Source organism: Podarcis cretensis, assembly GCF_951804945.1.
Source record: "Podarcis cretensis genome assembly, chromosome: 1".
NCBI lineage: Eukaryota > Metazoa > Chordata > Lepidosauria > Squamata > Lacertidae > Podarcis > Podarcis cretensis.
Window position 1 is genome coordinate 126,537,601 of NC_137170.1, and position 23,557 is coordinate 126,561,157.

At 46.2% G+C, this 23,557-nt stretch overlaps 1 protein-coding gene and 1 long non-coding RNA gene across 2 annotated transcripts in view; one reads left to right on the forward strand and one right to left on the reverse strand.

Annotated features, from left to right (window-relative positions):
* Window positions 1–329: 329 nt before the first annotated feature.
* CAVIN2 (caveolae associated protein 2) overlaps window positions 330–23,557 on the forward strand; it is a 33,315-nt gene continuing 10,087 nt past the window's right edge. Inside the window, exon 1 of the mRNA XM_079980833.1 lies at window positions 330–1,142. Within this exon, the coding sequence (XP_079836959.1) occupies window positions 636–1,142 (507 nt within the window). The 5' untranslated portion in view covers window positions 330–635. The remainder of the gene's footprint in view (window positions 1,143–23,557) is intronic.
* LOC307220568 lies at window positions 15,788–22,042 on the reverse strand. The gene is made up of 3 exons (XR_013840929.1): window positions 20,370–22,042; window positions 17,584–17,676; window positions 15,788–16,317 (listed from the first exon to the last, which is right to left on the reverse strand). It is a non-coding gene; the product is annotated as an uncharacterized lncRNA (long non-coding RNA).

Below are 23,557 nucleotides of genomic sequence, written 5' to 3' on the forward strand. Positions count from 1 at the left end.
AATATAAATAAGATGTTCTCAACTGCTTCTCTCTCCCCCTTCCCTTTCCTTGCTTTCAGGACAAACGCAAACAATTCTTTCCATTAAAGTCATTTTCTTTTAGGGTGGGGAGAAAAGGAAAAAGGAAAAAAGAAAAAGAAACCCAACACAGGAAAGGAACATTGGGAGGGCGGGAGGGGGAGAGTCCCTGGCGCTGCATCCGCAGCCCGTTTGAAAAGTTTACAGGCTTTGCACCAATGGCCGTCCAGGGCCTGTTTTGTTTTTTCCCCCCGCCTTTGCCAATGAAGTCATGGGGAAAATATGGCATTCCTCTCATAAAGTAAGAGGGCGAGGACGGGCTGGGAGAAGGGGGGCGAGAGAGAGAGGCAGAGGAGCGGAGTTAAAGCTACAGGAGGCCTGATCCGTGCAAGAACCGGGCTTCCTCCTGCGTCGGGGAGGAGCGAAAGTTTTGCGTCCCACCGACGGCGGGGAGGTTTGGGGAAGGCGCTCGCTCCCGGGGCGGACCTTGCTCTTGCAGTCGCCCCACCAGCAGCAGCACCCAAGCAGAAGGGCAACCACCACCACACCCCCCCCCCCCCCCAGCCAGCCAAGCACCCAGAAGTGGCTGATAGCGGCCGTCCGGGCAGCCTCCCGCGATGGACGCGGTACAAGCGGAGAAGAGCAGCGCCTACATTTCGCCGTCCAGCCCCGACGGGCCTCTGGATCGCGGCAGCCCCAGCCCGGTGCCGTCGTCGGGCAGCCGTAGCCCCAGTTTGCAGCCGGGGCCCACGGGGGCTCCGGGAGCTCCGGGCGAGGCGGTCCGCGACAGCTCTCAAGTGAACGCCATCACGGTGCTGACTCTTTTGGACAAGCTGGTCAACATGTTGGACTCGGTGCAGGAGAAGCAGCAGAAGATGGAGCAGCGTCAGGTGGACCTGGAGGGCTCCGTCAAGGGCATCCAGAGTGACCTGAGCAAGCTGTGCAAGCAGCACACGTCCACCAGCAACACGGTGGCCAAGCTGCTGGAGAAGTCGCGCAAGGTCAGCGCCAACACGCGCGAGGTGCGAGAGCGCATGGACCGCCAGTGCGCGCAGGTGAAGCGGCTGGAGCACAACCACGCGCAACTGCTGCGCAGGAACCACTTCAAAGTGCTCATCTTCCAGGTAGGTCGGGGGTGGGGGATCTGGAGAGAAAGGGCCGGGGGTCTGGGGACAGGGGTGCCAACTCGAATAAAATATTGGCAGCACCCCCTAGGTAGTCAAACTGTTCCGGGGGGGGGCGGGGTTCGGGGGCTTGCAAATAATCTCCCAAAACTAAGAAAGCTTGATTGCACTTTTCCTTCGGGATCAAATCAATATTATTTTGATCTGTTGTCGCGGGGCCCCTAAAAGTCCCCATAAACTGGTTCCTACTGGTTCCTATCTGGTAATCTGGCACTGGGGGAGGGGGGGCGGGTAAGCCCCACCCCACATAATTGATTTCAAGACGTGGCACATGGACACCATTTGAATGGCACTGCCCATCAATTGGGGGGGGGTTTCAACACCCACAAATACTTTATGGTGGGGACGAAGGGACCTCGGCCCTCAGAGTTGGCTTCTGTGGGTGGGAGTGAGATGAGGGGAGATTGGGGCCGCAGGGACAGGCTCGCCCCGGAGAAATGTTCCGCCAGCTGCTGTTCAGCAATTGCCAGAGACCACTGAGGCAGGGTAGTGCAATGGTTAGAGTGCCTTTCTACCCCGGGCAAAACCCAGGTTCCAATTTCACTGGATCATCAAGTGTGCTGGGAAGCCTAGGCCAACCACTATCCCTTAACTTAGCTGTTTTTTGGACTACAATTCTCATTATCCCTAGTGGTTGGGGGTGATGGGAATTGTAGTTAAAAAAACTACTAGAGTCCCAAGTTTGGGAAAGACTTCCTTAACCTGTTTCCTAAAATTCATATGCCTCTTGGCTGTAGAAAACCTCATAGCGGTTTACAAAAACCTAACCTAACCTGCGACGCCCTGATTTCTGTGAAGGAAATGTGGAATATTAACTAGTCATTCAAGCAGTCCTTTTCCTGTCATACAGACTGTATTCATTTATCATTGTGCTTTTCCTACTCTCTCGTCCACTCACCGTTGCTCGCACACACCAAGATCTGGCAAAAAGAAAATATTTGCCCGTGGTCAAGTCTTGCTAGGAAACCCAATGCAGCAGGAATCCCACCAGATGTGTGCTGCGGTTACCATCAGCACATGCTCAGAGGCACAGTCCTGATGGTTGCCTCACAGGTTCCAGGTTTGAGTCTAGACAAGAAAACAGGATCCTGAGGCCATGGTAAGCCAAGGCTGAAACTCAGCCTTGCCAGTTTTCAGTGCTTAAAGATCATGCCTGCTGCATGCCATACTCACAAAACTGAAATTGGTATGAATCATCAGATCTGTGTTCCCAAATTCCACTGAGCAAACACAGGTCTTATTTATGTAGTCTGGAAAAAATGATCCGTTAGCTGCTGGCCCTGTGATTGGTGCTGCCGATGGAACACGCCTCCCACTGAATCCTACCTAGTTCCTTTGCAGCAAATGATCCTCAGCTCCGATATGCAGCTAAGCCAGCAAAACAGTCCTAGAGTCTGGTCCTGTGCATGTTTACACAAAACTAAATCCCACTGGGTCTTACTCCCAAGTGAATTATACACAGGACTGCAGCCGCAAATGCATCTTTGCTTGAGTTCAGTGATAAATGTGTTTTAAAAGTAGATGAACCTCTCTTTCAAAAACTGGCATGGCATCTGCTATATGGTTAGTTTTAAAAACAACCAGCAACAACCACCACTTCCCCAGTTTCTATGCTTTTTCTGTCTGAGTAGTTCTGCCAGTGGTCAGCAGATATCGAAGTATCGGACTTCTCCACCCTCCAGAGAAATAAGATCAGGAGTTTGCATCGAACTTACAAACAGTTATCCATGCTGTTGTTACTTGGAAAGCGGAAGTGAAGAACCTGTGGCTCACGGATGTTCCCGCCCCCCGCTTTGCCATTGGCCATGCTGGTCAGGATTGATGGATGTTGTAGCCCAACAACATTCAGAGAGCCACAGGTTCCCCACCCCTTCCTGCAAAGCAGTCGCCGTTGAAAAATTCATAGTCCTTGCATGGGTTCAAGCCTCACCTTCACCTGTTTTGCAGCAAGGCTTTCTTTGTGACAGTGCTCACCTGTACAGAGAATCACACCCTCTTCTTTTTGCTGCCCACGGGGGTCATTTTGTTCTGGTACTCCCAGCACTTTTATCAAGATAGGAGTACAGGGCACCTTATTTATTTATTTTTAATATTAAAGAGAGAGAGAACACGGTATGCATGTGTATACTTACCTGCTTAAAAAACAGTCACACCTAGTTCCTGGCTGTTAAAAGGTAAAGGGACCCCTGACCATTAAGTCCAGACTCTGGGGTTGCAGCGCTCATCTTGCTTTATTGGCTGAGGGAGCCGGCGTACAGCTTCCAGGTCATGTGGCCAGCATGACTAAGCCGCTTCTGGCGAACCAGAGCAGCGCACGGAAATGCCATTTACCTTCCTGCCGGAGCGGTACCTATTTATTTACTTGCACTTTGACGTGCTTTCGAACTGCAAGGTTGGCAGGAGCAGGGACCGAGCAATGGGAGCTCACCCCGTCGCGGGGATTCGAACCGCTGACCTTCTGATCGGCAAGTCCTGGGCTCTGTGGTTTAACCCACAGCACCACCTACATCCCCACATCCTGGCTGTTAAAAAGTAGTTAATGGACTTTGCCACCCTGAGCAAATTCTTCTGGCTTCTCCACCCCACCCCTTCCCTCCCAACGGCTTTATGCATTGAGCCGGCCTAAGCTTTTCCCGTCGCTCTGCAGCCGTCGGTGCCTGTTGATAAAGCCTCATTCTTCATTGTGTACAAAACTTGAGCTCTGGTTTCCTGGGCATCTGCCTCCAATTTGATGTTGCTAAATATATTATGCTGCAATATAGACAATCCAGTAAGTAAGTTTTTATCAAGTGCTCTCCTCCCAAGATCTGTCTTCCTCCCTGTGCTAAAGCATCTTCGTCTTCAACAGCACTTAGGTACTTTTTGTTGTTGTTGTAGAACACGAATGGGACATCTCAGGCCTCTGGTCCAAATGTGGAAGCCCTCTTAAGCTTCTCTGTCTGTCTCCCAGGCTCCAAAACCCCCTGGAATGTTTTTGCCTGGGTGGAACGTCCTTGAACTGTGATAATCACAGAATCATAGAATTAAAGGGAGCGCTGAGGGTCATCTAGTGCAACTCCATGCAATGCAGGAATCTCAACACATATTCTCCCATCCAGCTGGAAACCAGGCCAGACCCTGCTTAGCTTTGCAAATGTGCTAGCTAGTTTTATTGCTACACCACTAGCATGATGCCTCTCGCTTGCCTGGACAGGGGATAGAGAGATCCAGTGGGCAGGTGTAGAAACTTATCTACACTACAAAAGTGAAATTTCCTTTCATTGCTCTGCCCACTTTCCCCTCTGGCCACGCCCAGTTCTGGCATATGCTGCCCACCCTCCAATGCCACTCTCAGGCTGAAAAATGTCTCCCACCCCCGCTGTAGCCTGCTCCTGTGGAGCTAGCTTGGACAGAGGAACGTTTTGCCTGGTGCCTAAAAGGGTATAATGAAGGCACCAGGAGAACCTCCCTGGGGAGAGCGTTCCACAGATAGGGAGCCACTGCAGAGAAGGCCCCGTTCTCACGTTGCCACCCTCCGTACCTCTGTACCTCTCAGGGAGGAGACACACGAAGGAGGGCCTCAGAAGATGATCTCAGGGTCTATATGCTGCCTGACCTCCAGGAACGCAAGGTAGCATGTGTGTGTGCGCATGCATATTTTCCATTCTGTTTACCCTCACAACAACAACCCTGTAAAGTAGGCTAGGCAAAGATGTAAGGGTGCTTCAGCAGCTTGTGAGTGTGCAGCTTGTGCACGCAAACAGTAGAGCTGTGCACTTGTGCAATTATTCACACGTAGCGTTCAAAGGGTGCACACCGTGCTTGAGAGAAGTAATGCAACGGGTGCGCACTCTTGTACAGACAGCTTGTCCTTGTGTTCAGTGTGACATGTGAACCAGGTTGCTCAGTGAGATTCAGATGTTGCTGAACTACAACTCCCATCATCCAAGGCCAGTGTCCGTGCTGTTTTAGGGCTGGTGGGAGTTGTAGTTCATAGAATCATAGAATCATAGAGTTGGAAGAGACCACAAGGGCCATCGAGTCCAACCCACTGCCAAGCAGGAAACACCATCAGAGCACTCCTGACATATGGTTGTCAAGCCTCTGCTTAAAGACCTCCAAAGAAGGAGACTCCACCACACTCCTTGGCAGCAAATTCCACTGTCAAACAGCTCTTACTGTCAGGAAGTTCTTCCTAATGTTTAGGTGGAATCTTCTTTCTTGTAGTTTGGATCCATTGCTCCATGTCCGCTTCTCTGGAGCAGCAGAAAACAACCTTTCTCCCTCCTCTATGTGACATCCTTTTATATATTTGAACATGGCTATCATATCACCCCTTAACCTCCTCTTCTCCAGGCTAAACATGCCTAGCTCCCTTAGCCATTCCTCATAAGGCATCGTTTCCAGGCCTTTGACCATTTTGGTTGCCCTCCTCTGGACGTTCCAGTTTGTCAGTGTCCTTCTTGAACTGTGGTGCCCAGAACTGGACACAGTACTCCAGGTGAGGTCTGACCAGAGCAGAATACAGTGGCACTATTACTTCCCTTGATCTAGATGCTATACTCCTATTGATGCAGCCCAGAATTGCATTGGCTTTTTTAGCTGCCACGTCACACTGTTGGCTCATGTCAAGTTTGTGGTCAACCAAGACTCCTAGATCCTTTTCACATATACTGCTCTCAAGCCAGGTGTCACCCATCTTGTATTTGTGCCTCTCATTTTTTTTTGCCCAAGTGCAATACTTTACATTTCTCCCTGTTAAAATTCATCTTGTTTGTTTTGGCCCAGTTCTCTAATCTGTCAAGGTCGTTTTGAAGTGTGATCCTGTCCTCTGGGGTGTTAGCCACCCCTCCCAGTTTGGTGTCATCTGCAAATTTGATCAGGATGCCCTTGAGTCCATCATCCAAGACGTTGATAAAGACCGGGCCCAAGACAGAACCCTGTGGCACCCCAGTAGTCACTCTTCTCCAGGATGAAGAGGAACCATTGATGAGCACCCTTTGGGTTCGGTCAGTCAGTTCAACAACATCTGGAGGGCCAAAGCTTCTTCATGCCCTAATTGCTACATTAAAGGTAAAGGACCCCTGACAGTTAAGTCCAGTCGTGAACGACTCTGGGGTTGCAGTGCTCATCTCGCTTTACTGGCCAAGGGAACTGGCATTTGCCCGCAGATAGTTTTCCAGGTGATGTGGCCATGACTAAGCCGCTTCTGGCAAAACCAGAGCAGTGCACGGAAACACCGTTTACCGTTTACCTTCCCACCGGAGCAGTACCTATTTATCTACTTGCACTTTGACGTGCTTTCAAACTGCTAGGTTAGCAGGAGTTGGGACAGAGCAATGGGAGCTCACCCCGTTGCAGGGATTCGAACCGCCGACCATCCGATCGGCAAGCCCAGGAGGCTCAGTGGTTTAGACCACAGCGCCACCTGCTTCCCAATTGCCACATTACACCGGCACATTTTGGCTCTTCACCACCCTAGCACACCCCTGGTGTAGAGAGGAGAAGCCACACAATTTTTTCCAGTGCTGCTGAGAGATTTCTGTGGTGTAGGAAAGAGCACACATCTGTGACTCCCACACAGGCGAGCAGATAGACAAAGCTAGTCTTTCGTACATAAATGTACAGCAGCGTCAGCTGCCTGTCTTGTCAGAGATAATAACGTATGGGGTGTTTCTTTTCTAAAATCAGCAGGAGATGCTTAAAGTCCAGAGTAATAAAAACACATGTCAACCCCACCCAAATTGCAGATTAGTGTTTTCCTAGGCAGGAAATGTGACAAAAAACCTGTTTTGAAAATTGCAAAGAGCTTAAAGCAAGTAATGAATTATGTAACGAGTTAACAAGCTATTAAAGGGGTGGGGGGAAGAAGCCCATTTTTAGAGAGATCTATGCACGATGTCGAGAATAAATTACGGGAATGAATACTGAGCCATGCTTCAGAGCTGTGTAAGTGAGTTTGCTCCAGCTAACTCAATGGGCTGTGTTGGACCCTCGAGGAAGCAGGCGACTTTCTCGCTTTCTTTTTTCCACCACCCAGAAAGAACACCCCAGGCACGCTGCCAGAGAGATTGCAATGAGAAACCTGCTCTCCGTGCCTCAGAGACATGTGCCCAGGAATCTTGACATTTTCTTATCAGCAAGAAAATACCACAGGAAGGTTGCAGCCCTGTGGAAAATGTTGAGGGAGTTTCTCCCACCGAGGCCGGTGGGACATATTTCCCAGCAAATATTCAAAAGTTTGGGCTGTTAGTTGACCATATTTAGGATTACATCCAGTACTGCATTTTTAAGACACGGGGAGAACTTCTACATGCCACTCCCATGTCCAAAGTTCAAGGCAGCCATCTCGCCTAAATAAGTAACTGCTTTCGAGACAGGTTGGTGAACTGCAAACCCCAGAAACAGCTCAGCCGTTTTCAGGCCTTTGTCTTTGAAGGAGTCGAGGAGGACAGTGTGATTTCTGCAGTCATGACAATTGCCTCAACCTTTTTCAGTGCGATTTAAGAGACAGCCATCGTCTCAAGGTCCCCTCGGCAGGGACAGCAGTGATTCCCTTAAACATTACATTGTGGACTGAGATTTTCTTTTGGCAAGTGACATTTGTACCTTGGTGTTTTGTAACACTTGGCCAGCGTGTCTGTTTCTGCCCGTTTAGTGATAGTCTCGTGCTGTTGATTCTGGAATGCTGAAGAAGTCTGTGAATTTCTCTTGAAATGGCTTCAAGTTACAAGAAAGGAGGGCGGGCCCAGAAATCTTGCTCAGTTAGGTTCTTCCTTTGGGTAGAAGATCTCTACATCGGTATACCTGTAGAACTACCATATTTTTTGCTCTATAAGACACACTTTTTCCCCTCCAAAAATGAAGGGGAAATGTGTGTGCGTCCTATGGAGCGAATGCAGGCTCCGTGGCTTCAGCGATAGCAACGCGAAGCCTCCAAAGCGCAGAGGGAGCGCTCCCTCCGCACTCCAGAGGCTTCGCATTGCTTTCGCTGAAGCCTGGAGAGCAAGAGGGGTCAGTGCGCACCGACCCCTCTCGCTCTCCAGGCTTCAGGGATAGCTGCCTGAAGCCTTCGGAGCGCAGCGCGAGTTCCCGCTGCGCTCCACAGGCTTCGGGTTCCTTTTGCTGAAGCCGGGAGAGCAAGACTATCCTAGCTTCAGCAGAGAGGGAGAGCTGCGCAGCGCCACTTCAGCCAAGCAGGGGGAGAAAGGAAGGGGCTCCATTTCTCCTGCTGCTTCGCTGAAGGGGCGCTGAGCAGAGAGGGGGAGATTTTTTTTCTTCTTGTTCTTCCCCTCTAAAACAAGGTGCATCCTATGGTCCGGTGCATCCTATAGAGCGAAAAATACGGTAGTTTTCCACTGCAGCCAAAGGTGCAGATGACTGGGAATGATTTCCATAGGGCCATGGCACACATTTTCCCAGGAGCAGGGCTAGCCCACATGGACCCCTTTTCAACCCATATTTCAACATGGCAGGCGTCATATGAACCCTCCCTTTGAAGGTGACCATACCAGAAACGATGGAGAGACGCTATGATCATAACCTTTATTGAGTACTTGAAACACTACCCATATACAGTGGTACCTTGGTTCTCAGACTTAATCTGTTCCTGAAGTCTGTTCCAAAACCAAAGTGTTCCAAAACCAAGGCACGCTTTCCCATAGAAACTAATTCAAAATGGATTGATCCGTTCCAGACTTTTAAAAGCAACCCCTAAAACATCAATTTAACGTGAATTTTACTGTCTAACGAGACCATTGATCCATAAAATGAAAGCAATAATCAATGTACTGCAGTCACACAATCAATCAATCAATCAATCAGTAGCTGAACTGGGTTCCACACAGTCACAAAAACAAAACGAAAAGAGCCACAAAAACAAAAACGCAAAACAAATAGCAAAAAAAAGACAGACCAGAATGTATAACTTGCTGTTAAAATGGAACACACAAGATGAAATGGTTAAATCGGCTATGATAAAGTGGGCACAGGACATTGGGCACAATATTATGTTTGAGGACTGGGTAAGGTTGTGGACCACTGGGCTGAACTTCACTGCATGTAATGCTTTGAAGGAAAATATAATGAAAATGATATATAGATGGTACATGACCCCAGTTAAACTTGCCAAAATATACCATTTGTCTGATAACAAATGCTGGAAATGTAAAGGAAATGAAGGAACATTTTTTCACCTCTGGTGGACATGCCCTAGAGTGAAAGCGTTCTGGGAAATGATATATAATGAGTTGAAAAAGGTATTTAAGTATACTTTTCCCAAGAAACCGGAAGCCTTTCTCTTGGGTATGGTCGGCCAGATGGTGACAAAAAAGGATAGAACTTTTTTCCTGTATGCAACAACAGCAGCAAGGATACTCATCGCCAAGCATTGGAAAACTCAAGATTTACCCACACTGGAAGAATGGCAGATGCAACTGATAGACTATATGGAACTGGCTGAGATGACCGGCAGAATCCGAGATCTGGGAGAGGAGAGGGTTGAAGAAGACTGGAAGAAATTTAGGACTTATTTACAAAAATATTGTAATTTGGTTGAATGTTAAGAAGGATGCTAGATCATAAATAATTGACCACCACTAAACTAGATGGAATTAGGACGATAAGTAGATTGAGGAAAATATAAACCATTTGGAGAACTATTAGACTATATTTAAAAGAATGGGACCTAAGAATACAAACAAGATGACAATTTGCTGGTTAAAATTTAAGACGATGTAAGTGGGAGCGGGAGATGTGAGGGAGTCCAAAGAGGTTTTGAAAATATGTTATGATATATGCTATATTGTTGATTATTTTTGCATTTGTATTTAAAAAATCTTAATAAACATTTATAAAAAAACAAACAAAAAAAGACAGACCTCAGTGTAACACTCAAAACGGAAGTGTGGCACTCAAATTGGAAACATAACACTCAAAACAGAGCACGTACGGCATCTGAAAAACATTCACCAACCGGAACACTTACTTCCAGGTTTGCAGTGTTTGGGTTCCAAGTTGTTTGAGTGCCAAGGCATTTGAGAACCAAGGTACCAATGTATCATCTCTGTTATCCTTACAACAACCCCATAAAGTCAGTGTTATCATCTCCATTTTACAAACCAGGAATGGGGGTAGATTCTGCTCAGGTAGAGAGAAAATGCCTTTCCTTAAGGCACCTAGTAGGCTTATGAAAGAGCCGAGATTTGATTCTTATGGGGTTTGTATATGTTTGTTTCTCTCTCTAAAAAAAAAGTATCCTGTAGTAGTTAGTGAGAGTGAAAACACAGCTTCATGTTCCAGGTATTGTAATAATAATAAAAAATGAATTAAGCAAGGTTTTCAAATTCAGTTTGTTTTCCCACGTATATCAATATTTTATCAGGAATCTATTATAAGATTTGCTCTCTCCTCCTGCCTCCCCACCAGAACTGCAGACAGGCAGGCTACCAATCAGCCCAAAGCTATCAAAAGGATGAGCATTGAAAGAAATGTTTGTATTGTGTACGCCTTCCCCCTGCTTAGCGGATGATGTTCCATTTTCTACATCATTGCTCTCACACAAACCCCATTCATCTCCGCTTTTGCTAGAATGCAATCACATGGGGTACGTATGTTGCAGATTAGAATAGTGGCAGAAACAAGTACTGTATCTTTGCAGGCTTCCGTGTATCGTTTTCCAGCAATTGCAGTTTGTTGAGAATATATGCATACAGTGGTACCTTGGGTTACATACGCTTCAGGTTACACACTCTGCTAACCCAGAAATAGTGCTTCAGGTTAAGAACTTTGCTTCAGGGTAAGAACAGAAATTGGGCTCCGGCGGTGCAGCAGCAGCGGGAGGCCCCATTAGCTAAAGTGGTGCTTCAGGTTAAGAACAGTTTCAGGTTAAGAACGGACCTCCAGGACGAATTAAGTACTTAACCTGAGGTACCACTGTATACCAAAATAGTTTGCTCAGAGCATGGCAAACCAGCACCTCCATTGAGTGACCCATTTTTGCTTTCTTGCATGTGGGATTTGCAGAAATGAAAATATGTCAGGCGGTACATTGATGCTGGGTGTTTAGGCGTTTTGGGTTTGTTTTTGCGTATGGGCTATTCTTGCTAATTCTTGAAAGTGTTGTGTACACAGAGAATATCTTGACTTACTGGTTACATTTTTATCTCATTCTTCCCACGGTGAGTTTAGGACAGTTGCCATGGTGCGTTTGATTACCACTCCAATATATCCAATATATAGCAATTGTGGAAGGCAGGATCAGCCAGAAATGCAGAACCAGTGGTTCTCCAGATGTTGGACTCCAACTCCCATCCTCCCTAATCATTGGCCATGCTGGCAGGGGCTGATGGGAGTTGAAGTCCAGCCCGGAGCATGAGACTCTTCATCCCAGGGTTGTGTGTTCAAGTCGCACATTGTGCGAAAGATGCCTGCATTGTGAGGGGTTGAGCTAGATGATCCTCGTGGTCCCTTCCACCTCTATGGTTCTATGATGCAGGAAATCCAGAGGTTGAGCATCCGCATCCCTTTCCCCACTCCTCTGCTCTGATTCCATGTAGATCGGCTCCTCTTGCCGTGTTGCCCATGAGAAGCAAGCACAGTTTGCCAGGCAGCTAAGCAGCAAAGCATTTGTGAAATGGAAAAGGGTTGGTTCTTCAGGTCTTTCAGGAAGTTGGTGCGTCACGTGTCTAATGTGTCACATGCAAGTCAGGCTAGTAACTACCAGACTTATTTGCAAGGCTGTACATTTTTGTTCTCTTCGCACTAGTTGTCATCTAGTCTTCAAGCACGAGCTCTAAGTCAGTGGGAGGGCTTTCAGCAGCTACGCCCCCAGGCGTAGAAAAAAAAATCTGCTAAGAATTATTGCATAATGCAGTCCGGCCATTTACTGGTTAAAAGTTGGACTTGTTTTCAAGTATCAACACTGTTAACTCTGGATAGAGTGCCGGTCGTAAACTTTTGAGGACCAATCCGATCCGTTCAGAAGTGGAGTTCAAGGGGCGAGGGAGTTGAAGGGCAGAATTGCTTGTAAAACCAATTTTTTTCTTTTTCTCTGTCTTTTTTTTAAAAATAGAATCAGCAGTGCGCATTCCATCCCCTTTTTTAGCAGTGGACTGGACTGCACAAAATCTAAATTTGAATCAACTATACAAGACATTCCACTCAGTTCTTTTAAAAAATGGGGGGGGGGGGCAGACCATGAGGCTTTGAGAAGAGAAAGAAAGCTGTTTGATTTTGCCAAGTTTAATATAGGGGTATGTGTGCAACGATGTTTTCGTGTTAAATGTCTCTTGCACCGTTAGATGACAATACTTTAAATAAATCAAGCAGGCCTGGTGGAAAACATTTGGCACAGGTTGCTCGCTAGCTCGCTAACCTCCGGTCCTTTCCCTCAGGGAGGAAAAGGCTCCACCTTGCTGCTCATTGTTCTGCTCCCTGTGCAGTTCTCAGTATTATAAAACCAGAGGAGGAAAAGGATCCTGGCACGCTAGCAGCTTCTGCCTTCCAGTTTTTAATGCTTTGCCCCGAGAGCAAACTTTGAAGTGTTCCATATCGCTGCCATATCAAAGGCTCTGCATAGACTTTTAAAAAAACACACACCAAAGCTAGACCTTGTTGGACTACAACTCCCATCATCCTTGGCCCTGCTTGGCTAGGGAGGATGGGAGTTGTAGTCCAACAACTTTTGAGGACCCAAGGTTGAGAAAGAATGCCCTAGACCAGCGTTTCCCAAACTTGGGTCTCTGGCTGTTTTTGGACTACAATTCCCATCATCCCTGACCATTGGCCCTGCTAGCGAGGGATGATGGGAGTTGTAGGTTTTAGGTTTAAAAGGTCACGAGAGAAGCTGAAGAAGTGCAAAAGAAGGAAGGTAGCATTGGTGTTATAAGAGTTGGCAACGTGCTTTTCTGCCAAGATAACAGGATTCTTAAGAAGAAAGATACAGGAATATAATATGGTTGGTTGCTGTTTTTTTTAATTGCTCAGGCTTTTCATATCCGTGTTTTCTAGAAACCCATTTAATGGCAATTCTCAGAGTTCCTTACTGCTCTCAAAAGAATCCAGGCAATAGAGATCAATTTTGGTGAGTGGCATGCAGTCAGTGGACATGGGGAGCTAGGCTAGTCCCTGAAATGTTCCCATTAAATTAGAATATTACAATATTAAAGTCTGGTGCCTCCTTCCCAAAGCCGAGGAAGCTTCTGCCCAGCTCAGGGAAGGGGGCACGATGCTCATACACATGACATTGTCTCCCCGCCCCCCCTTTGCCTTCACAAACTGGTGCCTCTGATCCTAACTGTTCCCCTATGAAAAATTTCACTGCATGCCACCAGTTTTGGTGGGGAAAAGGGAGTGCCTTGATTCAGGGGGGATTTTTGTTTGTTTGTTTGGGGTTGTCGCCTCACCCCCCCCCCCCATTCCTAAGATCTTCCTGGCCATGTGGTGAAGAGAACTTTGGACCTGATCAGAAACAAAATTATCAGCATCACGAATAGGCTATGGTCAGACCCTGGGAAGTCATTGTGTCCTCTGAGCTCCTCTCAAATTACGAATTGTAGACCTGCAACTGCAGATCTAGGGACTAAGACATGGGTAGGCAAACTAAGGCCCGGGGGCCAGATCTGGCCCAATTGCATTCTAAATCCGGCCCACAGATGGTCCAGGAATCAGCGTGTTTTTACATGAGTAGAATGTGTGCTTTTATTTAAAATGCATCTCCTCTGGGTTATTTCTGGAGCACAGGAATTCGTTCATTATTTTTTTTCAAAATATAGTCTGGCCCCGCCACAAGGTCTGAAGGACAGTGGACTGGCCCCCTGCTGAAAAAGTTTGCTGACCCCTGGGGTAGGAGCTTAGGAAGTCCCAGGCAAAGTTTTTCCAGGGCTGAATGTCTCAACCACTCCCATCTTCTTGGCAACAACCCAGACCCTGGGTGCCTCTGTAGCTCCTGAGACAGAGGATTTAAGAATCTTTGGAATGCATCGCTTACCACCACATTCAGGCCTATTTTTATAGCTCATGCTGCATCACAAGGCACACTTAGCCAAACAGGGAGTCCCATGTGCCCTGTGGCCGTACTCAAAAAGCTTTCCACCCTTGTGCCCCTCTGCTTGCATTTTCGCCATACTGGGCTAGCCGTGCAATGCGAACATGTGTACACACAAAGAGGCTGGCCCATAGATAAAGCTTTCCTCATTCACTTCAGCCCCAAAGCACTCTCAAAAGTATGAGATATTCAGCCCTGCAGGCTGCACAACTTTCGCTGCCAAGAATGTCCACATCTAGGGAACTGGTTCGCCACACCCTAGAACGCATCATAAAACACAGCCGCCATGTTCAGGTCTCTCTTTTCCTCCTCCCCCCCCCCTCTTCTTTCATCCAGTCTATGACTTTCCAGGCAAAAGCCTTCACAGAGATCCCTCTTATATGACCTCGATAAAGAAAAGACCTATTAATTATTATTATTTTGTCCACTCCCTAGTTTAAAAAAGGAGGCGAGCGGAAAGTATTGTACACACAGGATAAAAAGCTCTTTTAAAAAAAAATCCCGTCGTTAATGTGTGCAGTTTCATTCGCTAGTGAACAGCGAGCTTTTAAAATCTCCCGGAAACGAGCAAAAATCTCCCAAAACAATCTTGACCTCTGGTTTCTTGTAGAAAGCTACAGTAAGAACCTGTAGAGGTTTCTGCATTAGCTTTCGGATTACCAAAAAACAACAACAGCCCCCAGACAGATTAAATCCATGGCTTTCTTTTAGCCAGAACTTGCCGGAACTCAGTTTCTGGGCGCTATTGCCATTCTAAGAGAACGGGTGAGGTGTTTGTGGTGAGTTCTGGCACCTCTTTTCCTAGAAAAAGAGCGCTGATTAAATCTGATACTTCGTGTTCCTCAGAAAGACCATTCCTACCCCTTACCCAAGATGGATGTGAAAATAAATGCATATGGTTTAGGTTTGTGAGCAGGTCACTTTCCAGTTTCTGGGAATCACAGTTGAGGAGCAAAAGTGTCGTTGCCCTCAGATCCCGCTTGCAAACCATAGCTGTCAGTGTTCCCTTTTTAAAAGGAAATTCCCTTATTCCAAATAGGATTCCTTGCAAGAAAAGGGAAAGGTTGACAGCTATGTTGCAAACTTCCTGCAGGCATCTGGTTGGCCACTGTGAGAACAGGATGCTGGACTGGATTGGACCCTTTCCTGATCCAGCAGAGCTCTTGATACATTGTTTTTTCTTTATTAAAAGAAAAACTTTTGTACCTTTGCATGCCTCTTGTTTTCCTCTCATTTAGATATACTGTCCCGTTCCAAGCTTGGCTTCTCTTTCTTCCTAATGTGGCTGCAGGAGTTGTTACAAATTGCAAACGGCACAGAATACCTAACAAAACACAGAAACGACTGTTTGCAAAGCCTTATTAAGTTTTGGCATTGTTCCTTTCTGCTTTGTTGAAACCACATGACCTGCATGATTCCCCACCCCACCCCCACCCCGCTTTGGTTCAGAATAAACGTCATTCAACCAATCGTGCACCACAGCAAATGAGCAAGCTCGTGTTGCCACCGAAAACGGAGAAATTCAGGTCTTTTTTATTAAAATAAAAAAAGCAAAACACAGTAACAACAATGTACAGTTTAATAGCATTTGGGGACCAGAAAAATTCCATTAAATGAGAGCTTAGGGGTCACTGAATTTGGTATTCAGTGCCACTCCAGTTAGTAAATATTTGATCTTAAAATGGAAGGAGCCAGAAGAGAAGAAAAACACCAAGAAATGTCATTGTTCGGTTGCCTTTTGTGCTGTTTGAATACCAAGAGACTCCCAGCTCAGAAACCTGCCAGCTCAAAAATCAAGGGGAAATGGGGCCAGGAGGCCAAAGACGCAGAAAATTTTAATGGTGTCTTAAAGAAACTGATGAAGCAGCTTATGAGACCATTAGAGTTTATGCCACAGTAAACCAATTCAGACATGCTATCACAGTCCTGTCACAGATCTCTGCCGCCTTGGAATGATGAGCTCACCTTCTCACTGAAACATTCGGCTTTTCCACGTCCAGGGCTCCCATTTGTACATCACAGTCAGCCATAAACCAATAGCGTACTGTGCATGGGTTGATCACTTCCGCTTTGCGCTTCTTCCTGCTGGCCCTGGAGAGAGAAGCAAGCCACAGTCCCTGGTTTAGCATTAGGTCCAAACCAAGGATCGTGGTTTATTTCATTTCCCAGTAACCACAATCTGTAGCCACTGATTGTTCTTGAACGTGGTTTGTTTGGAGCGATCACGGTTTGTTTACTCTGCATAGCAATAGAGAGGAACAGGAGTGCCCAGTTAGGCGGTCACACTCCACCACTAACCATGGTTTACAGTGACATGCAGATTTTTTAAGTGGAAGAGGTGGAACAGTTGCCTCTCAAGTGCTTATGGGGCAGTACAGTGGTACCTTGTTTCTCAAACTTAATCCGCTCCGGAAGTCCATTCCAAAACCAAAACGTTCCAAAACCAAGGCACACTTTCCCATAGAAAGTCATGCAAAATGGATTAATCCATTCCAGACTTTTAAAAACAACCCCTAAAACAGCTATTCAACATGGATTTTACTATCTAACGAGTCCATTGATCCATAAAATGAAAGCAACAATCAGCATACTGTACTATGAAATAAGTAAGACAGTATTGTAGATGATAAAAATTATTATTTTTTCTGAACTGCACTGATGGTAGTCATTGTTTAGATGCCAGGCTGCAGCTCCCATCAAACCTGCCTATTGGCTATGTTGGCTGGAACTGGTGGGAGTTGGAATATAACTCCCTTTTGGAGGGATACAGGATTGCATCCCCTGCCTGCAAGCTATTGGGATGTTAATGGTGGGCCCCTTTTATTCAGTACGTAGCATTAGTAAATGAAGAAAGAGACCAATTACCAATGAGCCGACATCGCTTTGCAACAAGATTAAGCCATTCTGTGTTGTCGAGACGATTTGACCACACTGCGCGAAATTTTATTTATTTGGAAAAACTCTCTTGTTAGATGTCAAAGACTCTGCTTGGTCCTCTGCCAAGCATAAGTCAGAGAGAGTTTTGCCCATGTAAGGAGAGAGAATTTGTGATTCAGAAACAAATTGGAGTTAGCCATAACCCAGACTAAGGCCTCAAGGCAATGTGCCAACAGAAGAAACTGTTTTGTTGCCTTGATTTCACAGGTTCCCACAAAGGACAATAAGCTGCAGCCTTTCAGCTTGCTAGGTATCCAAAATGCTCCTCCCAAAACGGTTTATTTGGATACCTATCAAGAATCATGCCCAGATGAGGAACGAACTTGAAAAGAATGAGGCAAAATGCTTTCTTAGGGGTTGAATCAGTGCAACTTCTGAGGCCGATTTTAACAATACCCTTCAGTGTTTAGGTATACATACCTGGGTACAATCTCGCTTTGGGTGTCTCAGCTGCAGCTTTCCCCTTTAAAGTGCATGCTAGTAATGGATCCAACCCCTGCTTGTCTGCATTCTCTACAAGGAATGACAGGGTGTTGCTTCTGAATGAGTCATACTCAAATGAGACGGCTTGAGATCAATGGGCTTCTGGTAATCAACTCCACTTATTTCAATGGGCTTATTCTGAGTATGGCTTAGCACAGGGGTCAGCAAACTTTTTCAGCAGGGGGCCGGTCTACTGTCTCTCAGACCTTGTGGGGGGCCGGACTATTTTTTGCGGGGAGGAGGATGAACAAATTCTGATGCCCCACAAATAACCCAGAGATGCATTTTAAATAAAAGCACACATTCTACTCATGTAAAAACACCAGGCAGGCCCCACAGATAACCCAGAGATGCATTTTAAATAAAATCACACATTCTACTCATGTAAAAACACCAGGCAGGCCCCACAAATAACCCAGAGATGCATTTTAAATAAAAGGACACACTCATGTAAAAACACACTGATTTCTTGACCATCCACGGGCTGGACTGAGAAGGCGATTGGGCCAGATCTGGCCCCCGGGCCTTAGTTTGCCTACCCATATATGCCAGGCAGGCAGAATGACTGCTGGGAAGAGGCAGAAGAAACACCATGGTGCACATGTAGCAGCAAAAGCAGTCGCCTTCGTATCTGCAATAAAATATCTCTCCCTCATCACTCTTGCCAGCCACAGCAGGCGCTGAAACTCCAAAATTACCCCAAATGGCTCACTGTCTCCTGAGACAGATGGATGCCAATAACAATATGTATACATGAATTGTTGGCGTTTTGTCCTCGGGTATCTGCACCGTAGACAGTGAACTGTCTCATTAGAAATGGAGCCAAGTCAAGCTTGGGAAGCAGGTGGTCTTTCAGATATTTGAGGCCTGAGTCTGTTTTCAGTGTTGTGGCCTGGACTAAGTCCTTAGGGCGAAGAACCAGCAAGTTGTTGCAAGAGGTTGTTGTATGTTGCCCCACCTTTCTTAAATTCTAGGTTCCAGTTTGACTATACAGTGGTGCCTCGCAAGACGAAAAGGATCCGTTCCGCGATTCTCTTCGTCTAGCGGTTTTTTCGTCTTGCGAAGCAAGCCCATTGATGGCTTACCGGATTAGCGCTATTAGCGGTTTAGCGGCTTTTAGCGGCTTTTAGTGGCTTATTGGCTTAGCGGATAAGCAGATAAGCGGCTTAGCGGCTTAGAAAAAGGGGGGGAAAGGTGAAAAAACCCGCAGGAACTCGCAAGACATTTTCGTCTTGCAAAGCAAGCCCATAGGAAATTCGTTTTGCGAAGCACCTCCAAAAGGGAAAACCCTTTCGTCTAGCGAGTTTTCCGTCTTGCGAGGCATTCGTCTTGCGGGGCACCACTGTAGTGGCAGGGCTGATGAAATGCAAATTCAAATCACTCCGCAGCTAAACTGGTCTAAAGTTCATTGTCCATATATTTTCAGTTGGGGATGGGCAGATCAACACGCACAGGCCATTTGCTAAATTATCCACAGTAGGCTTGCAAGGGTTTGTGACTCCAATTTGCTTAATAAGAGCAACAACTAAAAGACTCCACCGCCCCTAAATTAGATGGTTGGAACCCATGATCTGCAAGTGCCTTAAGTACGTATGCATTTACGTTTATATACGGCTGGCGCTGTGGGTTAAACCACAGAGCCAAGGACTTGCCGATCAGAAGGTCGGCGGTTCAAATCGCCGCGATGGGATGAGCTCCCGTTGCTCGGTTTCTGCTCCTGTCAACCTTGCAGTTCGAAAGCATGTCAAAGTGCAAGTAGATAAATAGGTACCGCTCTGGCGGGAAGGTAAACGGCGTTTCCGTGTGCTGCTCTGGTTCGCCAGAAGTGGCTTAGTCATGCTGGCCACATGACCCAGAAGCTGTACGCCGGCTCCCTCGGCCAATAAAGCAAGATGAGCGCCGCAACCCCAGAGTCGGCCACAACTGGACCTAATGTTCAGGAGTCCCTTTACCTATTTTACCATTCCGTTGTATGGCTCACTAGGTCTAAAGTAACCCTAAACCACTTTTTGTATTATTTTCTCTACTAAAAGCACAATGAGCACAACAACCTTGTTTCCCTAGATGTCATTTAATGAAACAGATGATGGGAAACTCCCAGGCTCTGTAGAACATGATGGATCTCTCTATTTCAGAACACAATGGCTCCCTTGAACATTGTGAAACAAACACCAGGACCTTAACAGTATATCTTTTTAAAAATTTGAAATGTTGATCTGGTGTTTTCTGTGAGGTTAGCGGGGGGGGGGGGGGGTTAAGCGATTACTTGAGTGCAAGATGGCATCTGCACACGGTATTCAGAATCTCAACCCTGAGGCAACTTTGCCAATAACCTTTCCTCCGGGAAACCGTTCTGAAGAAGGGCTTGTGCTTTCTTTTCACCAACAGCTGACGGGTTCAAAAGCTACATTATATGTGCCACGTTTTGCAATCTGCTTCTTGCTGGGAGCAGAGTTGAAACAATTGCAGCATTTCAGCTGTACCACCACCCTTCTCTGTGTGGAGGCAAATTTATCTCGTGAACATCTCGTTCAAAATGATAAACTAAGTATATAACCCTGACACAGGCAAACAGAAAAATGCAGATATTGCAAATGGCAACAGAATTTTTATTTTTTTGCAGTGGGGAGAGAACTTCAGAAATGTCAAAGCTGCTAGATTTTTCTAAGCCCCAACCATGTGCCAATTTGCTGCCCAGTTCATTTCAAGCTTCTGGGACATACCCTACGGAGCTGTGATGTTTTCATAAGCGCACATTTCTGAAGGAAGGCCTTTGCTTGGTCCTCCATAACCTCTTCTTTGTTTGGAGGAGATTCCTTCTGAAATATTTGCTTTTCCTGAAGTTTCTTGGCTGTGAATGTTACCCACCGCATTCTGTTCCAGAGCTGTGAAGAATGGCTGCTATTATGACTTCTAACTGTAGGGTTTTATTTCCTCTCGGATTGGTATCGGTTTCCATCTACAGCTTCGTTCAGTAGTGGCCGTTGACCGTTGGGACTTGAAAGGCAGAAAGCAGAGAGGGAGAAAAACAGTATGCAGCGTCAGAACCAATGATAGTCAGAGAAGGCTTACCCCAGTTTTCTCCCTATTCTCCTCCCTGCTAAGTTCTACCGGGGCTAACTGTTGACCAACACTAAAACGACTCTAGCTTAGTATTCTCCTTTATGTGATGATTTTCTGCAAGCAGGGAGGTGGGGATGTGTTTGTGTGTATTCAGTTTGTGAGTCCACTCTTGGGACACCTGAGTATATCATTTGTCTCTTAGCCAATATCTGCTATCACGATATGGTCTTCAAACCAGTTTTGGTCGAAATATGGATATATCTCCCAGCCCTACTAGATCGTAGTACTTAGCTTTGTCTTGTGTCTGGAAACAATAAGCACTTTGTTACTTTGAACTGTGCAAGAGAGGAGTTTTCCCCTAGAATAAGTTGTGTGACGGGAGAAGGAAATCTCTGAAGACTCTTCTGGGGTTCTCCATGTTCTGCTGATCTATCACAGAGGTTGAGGTGTGGCAAACAACCAGCTGATTTCTGCAAGTCACCCACACTCCTGACCGCTGACTGTGAGCCAATTGTGGGACTTCTGCTGATGGGACTCCAGAGTTGAATCCCGGTCTAGGCTTCTGAGTCAGGGGCTGTATATCCCATAGTTATTTATTTCTATTTTATTTACTTATTAGATTTCTAGACTGCCCCTCACCCAAGGGTCACAGGGCGGTTTGCAATATAAAAACACAAAAATACATAGCATAGTAACCAACGAGAAAAATAACACACACACACAAAGAGAGAGAGAGTTTAAAAGGCCATTGTACAGCATTTGTTTCTATATCCATGGTGTTCATCATTATTGACACTAAAATAGACATGGTATGGTAACAGCAGTAGAAAAATCAGTGCAGCCTTTCATTTATACTTTTAGTTATTCCCTGTAGGCGGACCAATTATCATTATGAAAAGACCAGATTGTCGCTTGACCCCCCCCCCCAAAAAAAAGAAAGTGTATCTGATTTAAAGCACCTTGGAGGAGCCATATGAGCATTCAAAGAGCTCTGCTGGATCAGACTGGAGGGGGGGGTCCATCTCTTCTAGCATCCTGTTTGCACATATCCTACTGGGAGGCCCAACAGCAGAGCCCGGGGGCAGTTTATTTCAATCTCCTTTCTTCTCAAAAAAATGCTTCATCACATCACATCATACAAAGCTCAGCAGGTCCTTGGGGAGTGATGGCAGGCGTTGTAGGATTCAGGCAGCTAAAAATGAGAAAGAAAGAAAGAAAGAAAGAAAGAAAGAAAGAAAGAAAGAAAGAAAGAAAGAAAATGTGCCCATCTTAATAAACTCCTAAAACATACAGCACATCAGCATTCAGTAAAAACACACACACACAACCAGATCTTGTACAGTGGTGCCTCGCTAGACGAAATTAATCCGTTCCGCGAGTCTCTTCATCTAGTGGTTTTTTAGTCTTGCGAAGCAAGCCCATTGACGGCTTAGCGGATTAGTGCTATTAGCGGCTTTTAGCGGCTTTTAGCGGCTTAGCAGCTTAGCAGATCAGCTGATAAGCGGCTTAGCGGCTTAGAAAAAGGGGGGAGGGGGGAAAAACCCACAGGAACTCGCAAGACATTTTCGTCTTGCAAAGCAAGCCCATAGGGAAATTCGTTTTGCGAAGCGCCTCCAAAACAGAAAACCCTTTCATCTAGCGGGTTTTCCGTCTTGCGAGGCGTTCGTCTTGCGGGGCACCACTGTATGAGATTGGAGACGTTGTTAGGAGGTGGTCCTTTGTGCTAGATCCTGGAACTCCTGCCCTTTCACCTTTTTAAAAGTTTGATTTGATTTGATTTGATTTGATTAATTTGCTTATAGGAAGGATGAGTGCCCTACCTGACCTCTTCATTTCCCCAAGTCATTTATGCATACGATTAGCAGCATATGAGAGCCAGTGTGGTGGTTAGCATGTCAGACAAGGACCTGGAAGAGCAGGGTTTGAATCCCCGCTCGGATATGAAACGCACTGGGTAAACCTCAGGCAAGCCACTGCCTCTCAGCTTAGCCTACCTCATAGGGTTGTTGTTGTTCTTGTGATTAAATGAGGAGGGGGGCACCATGTATGCTGCCCTGGGCTCCTTGGGAGAGGGGATATAAATGCAATAAGTAAATAAATAATATTCAAACGTTATGTAGGGTTGCCATACAGTGGTACCTTGGGTTACAGATGCTTCAGGTTACATATGCTTCAGGTTACAGACTCTACTAACCCAGAAATAGTACCTCGGGTTAAGAACTTGTATTTCAGAGTGAGAACAGAAATCGCGTGGCGGCAGCAGGAGGCCCCATTAGCTAAAATGGTACCTCAGATTAAGAATAGTTTCAGGTTAAGAACAAACCTCCAGAACGAATTAAGTTCTTAACCTGAGGTACCACTGTATTTCAAAAAGTTAAAATCCGGACACAATTTCCCCCTGCAAAATTGTTGAGCTTTTTTTGGCGGCGGCGGGGGGGTGGCAGTTTGGAGCTATTTTTGAGCAAAATTGACAAAAACGACACTGCTGACATGACTTGCCATACGTCCTGATTTTCCCTGACATTTTTTCCAGAGGGGGTGATTTCCACCCGGACACCGCTTCCGACTGCAAACTACAGTATTATATCCAGAAAATTCTGGACCCTAACGTTATGCAAATGCCATGGGTTCGTGCTCGAAGTCCTTTAAGTACCTCACAGCATCCCTTCTATCTATATAATGCCCCAAAATGCACCAGACTTGAGCTTTCTCTCATTTCCAACCCCCCACCCCCATGTGAATGCTATATTAAGGCAGGAAAGAATTTGCAGCCACTGTAGGTTCTATATTCGTCTTGGGAGCCAATTTAAAGTAAAACTGATTTAAGTCCCAGGTAATAAGGCAATCA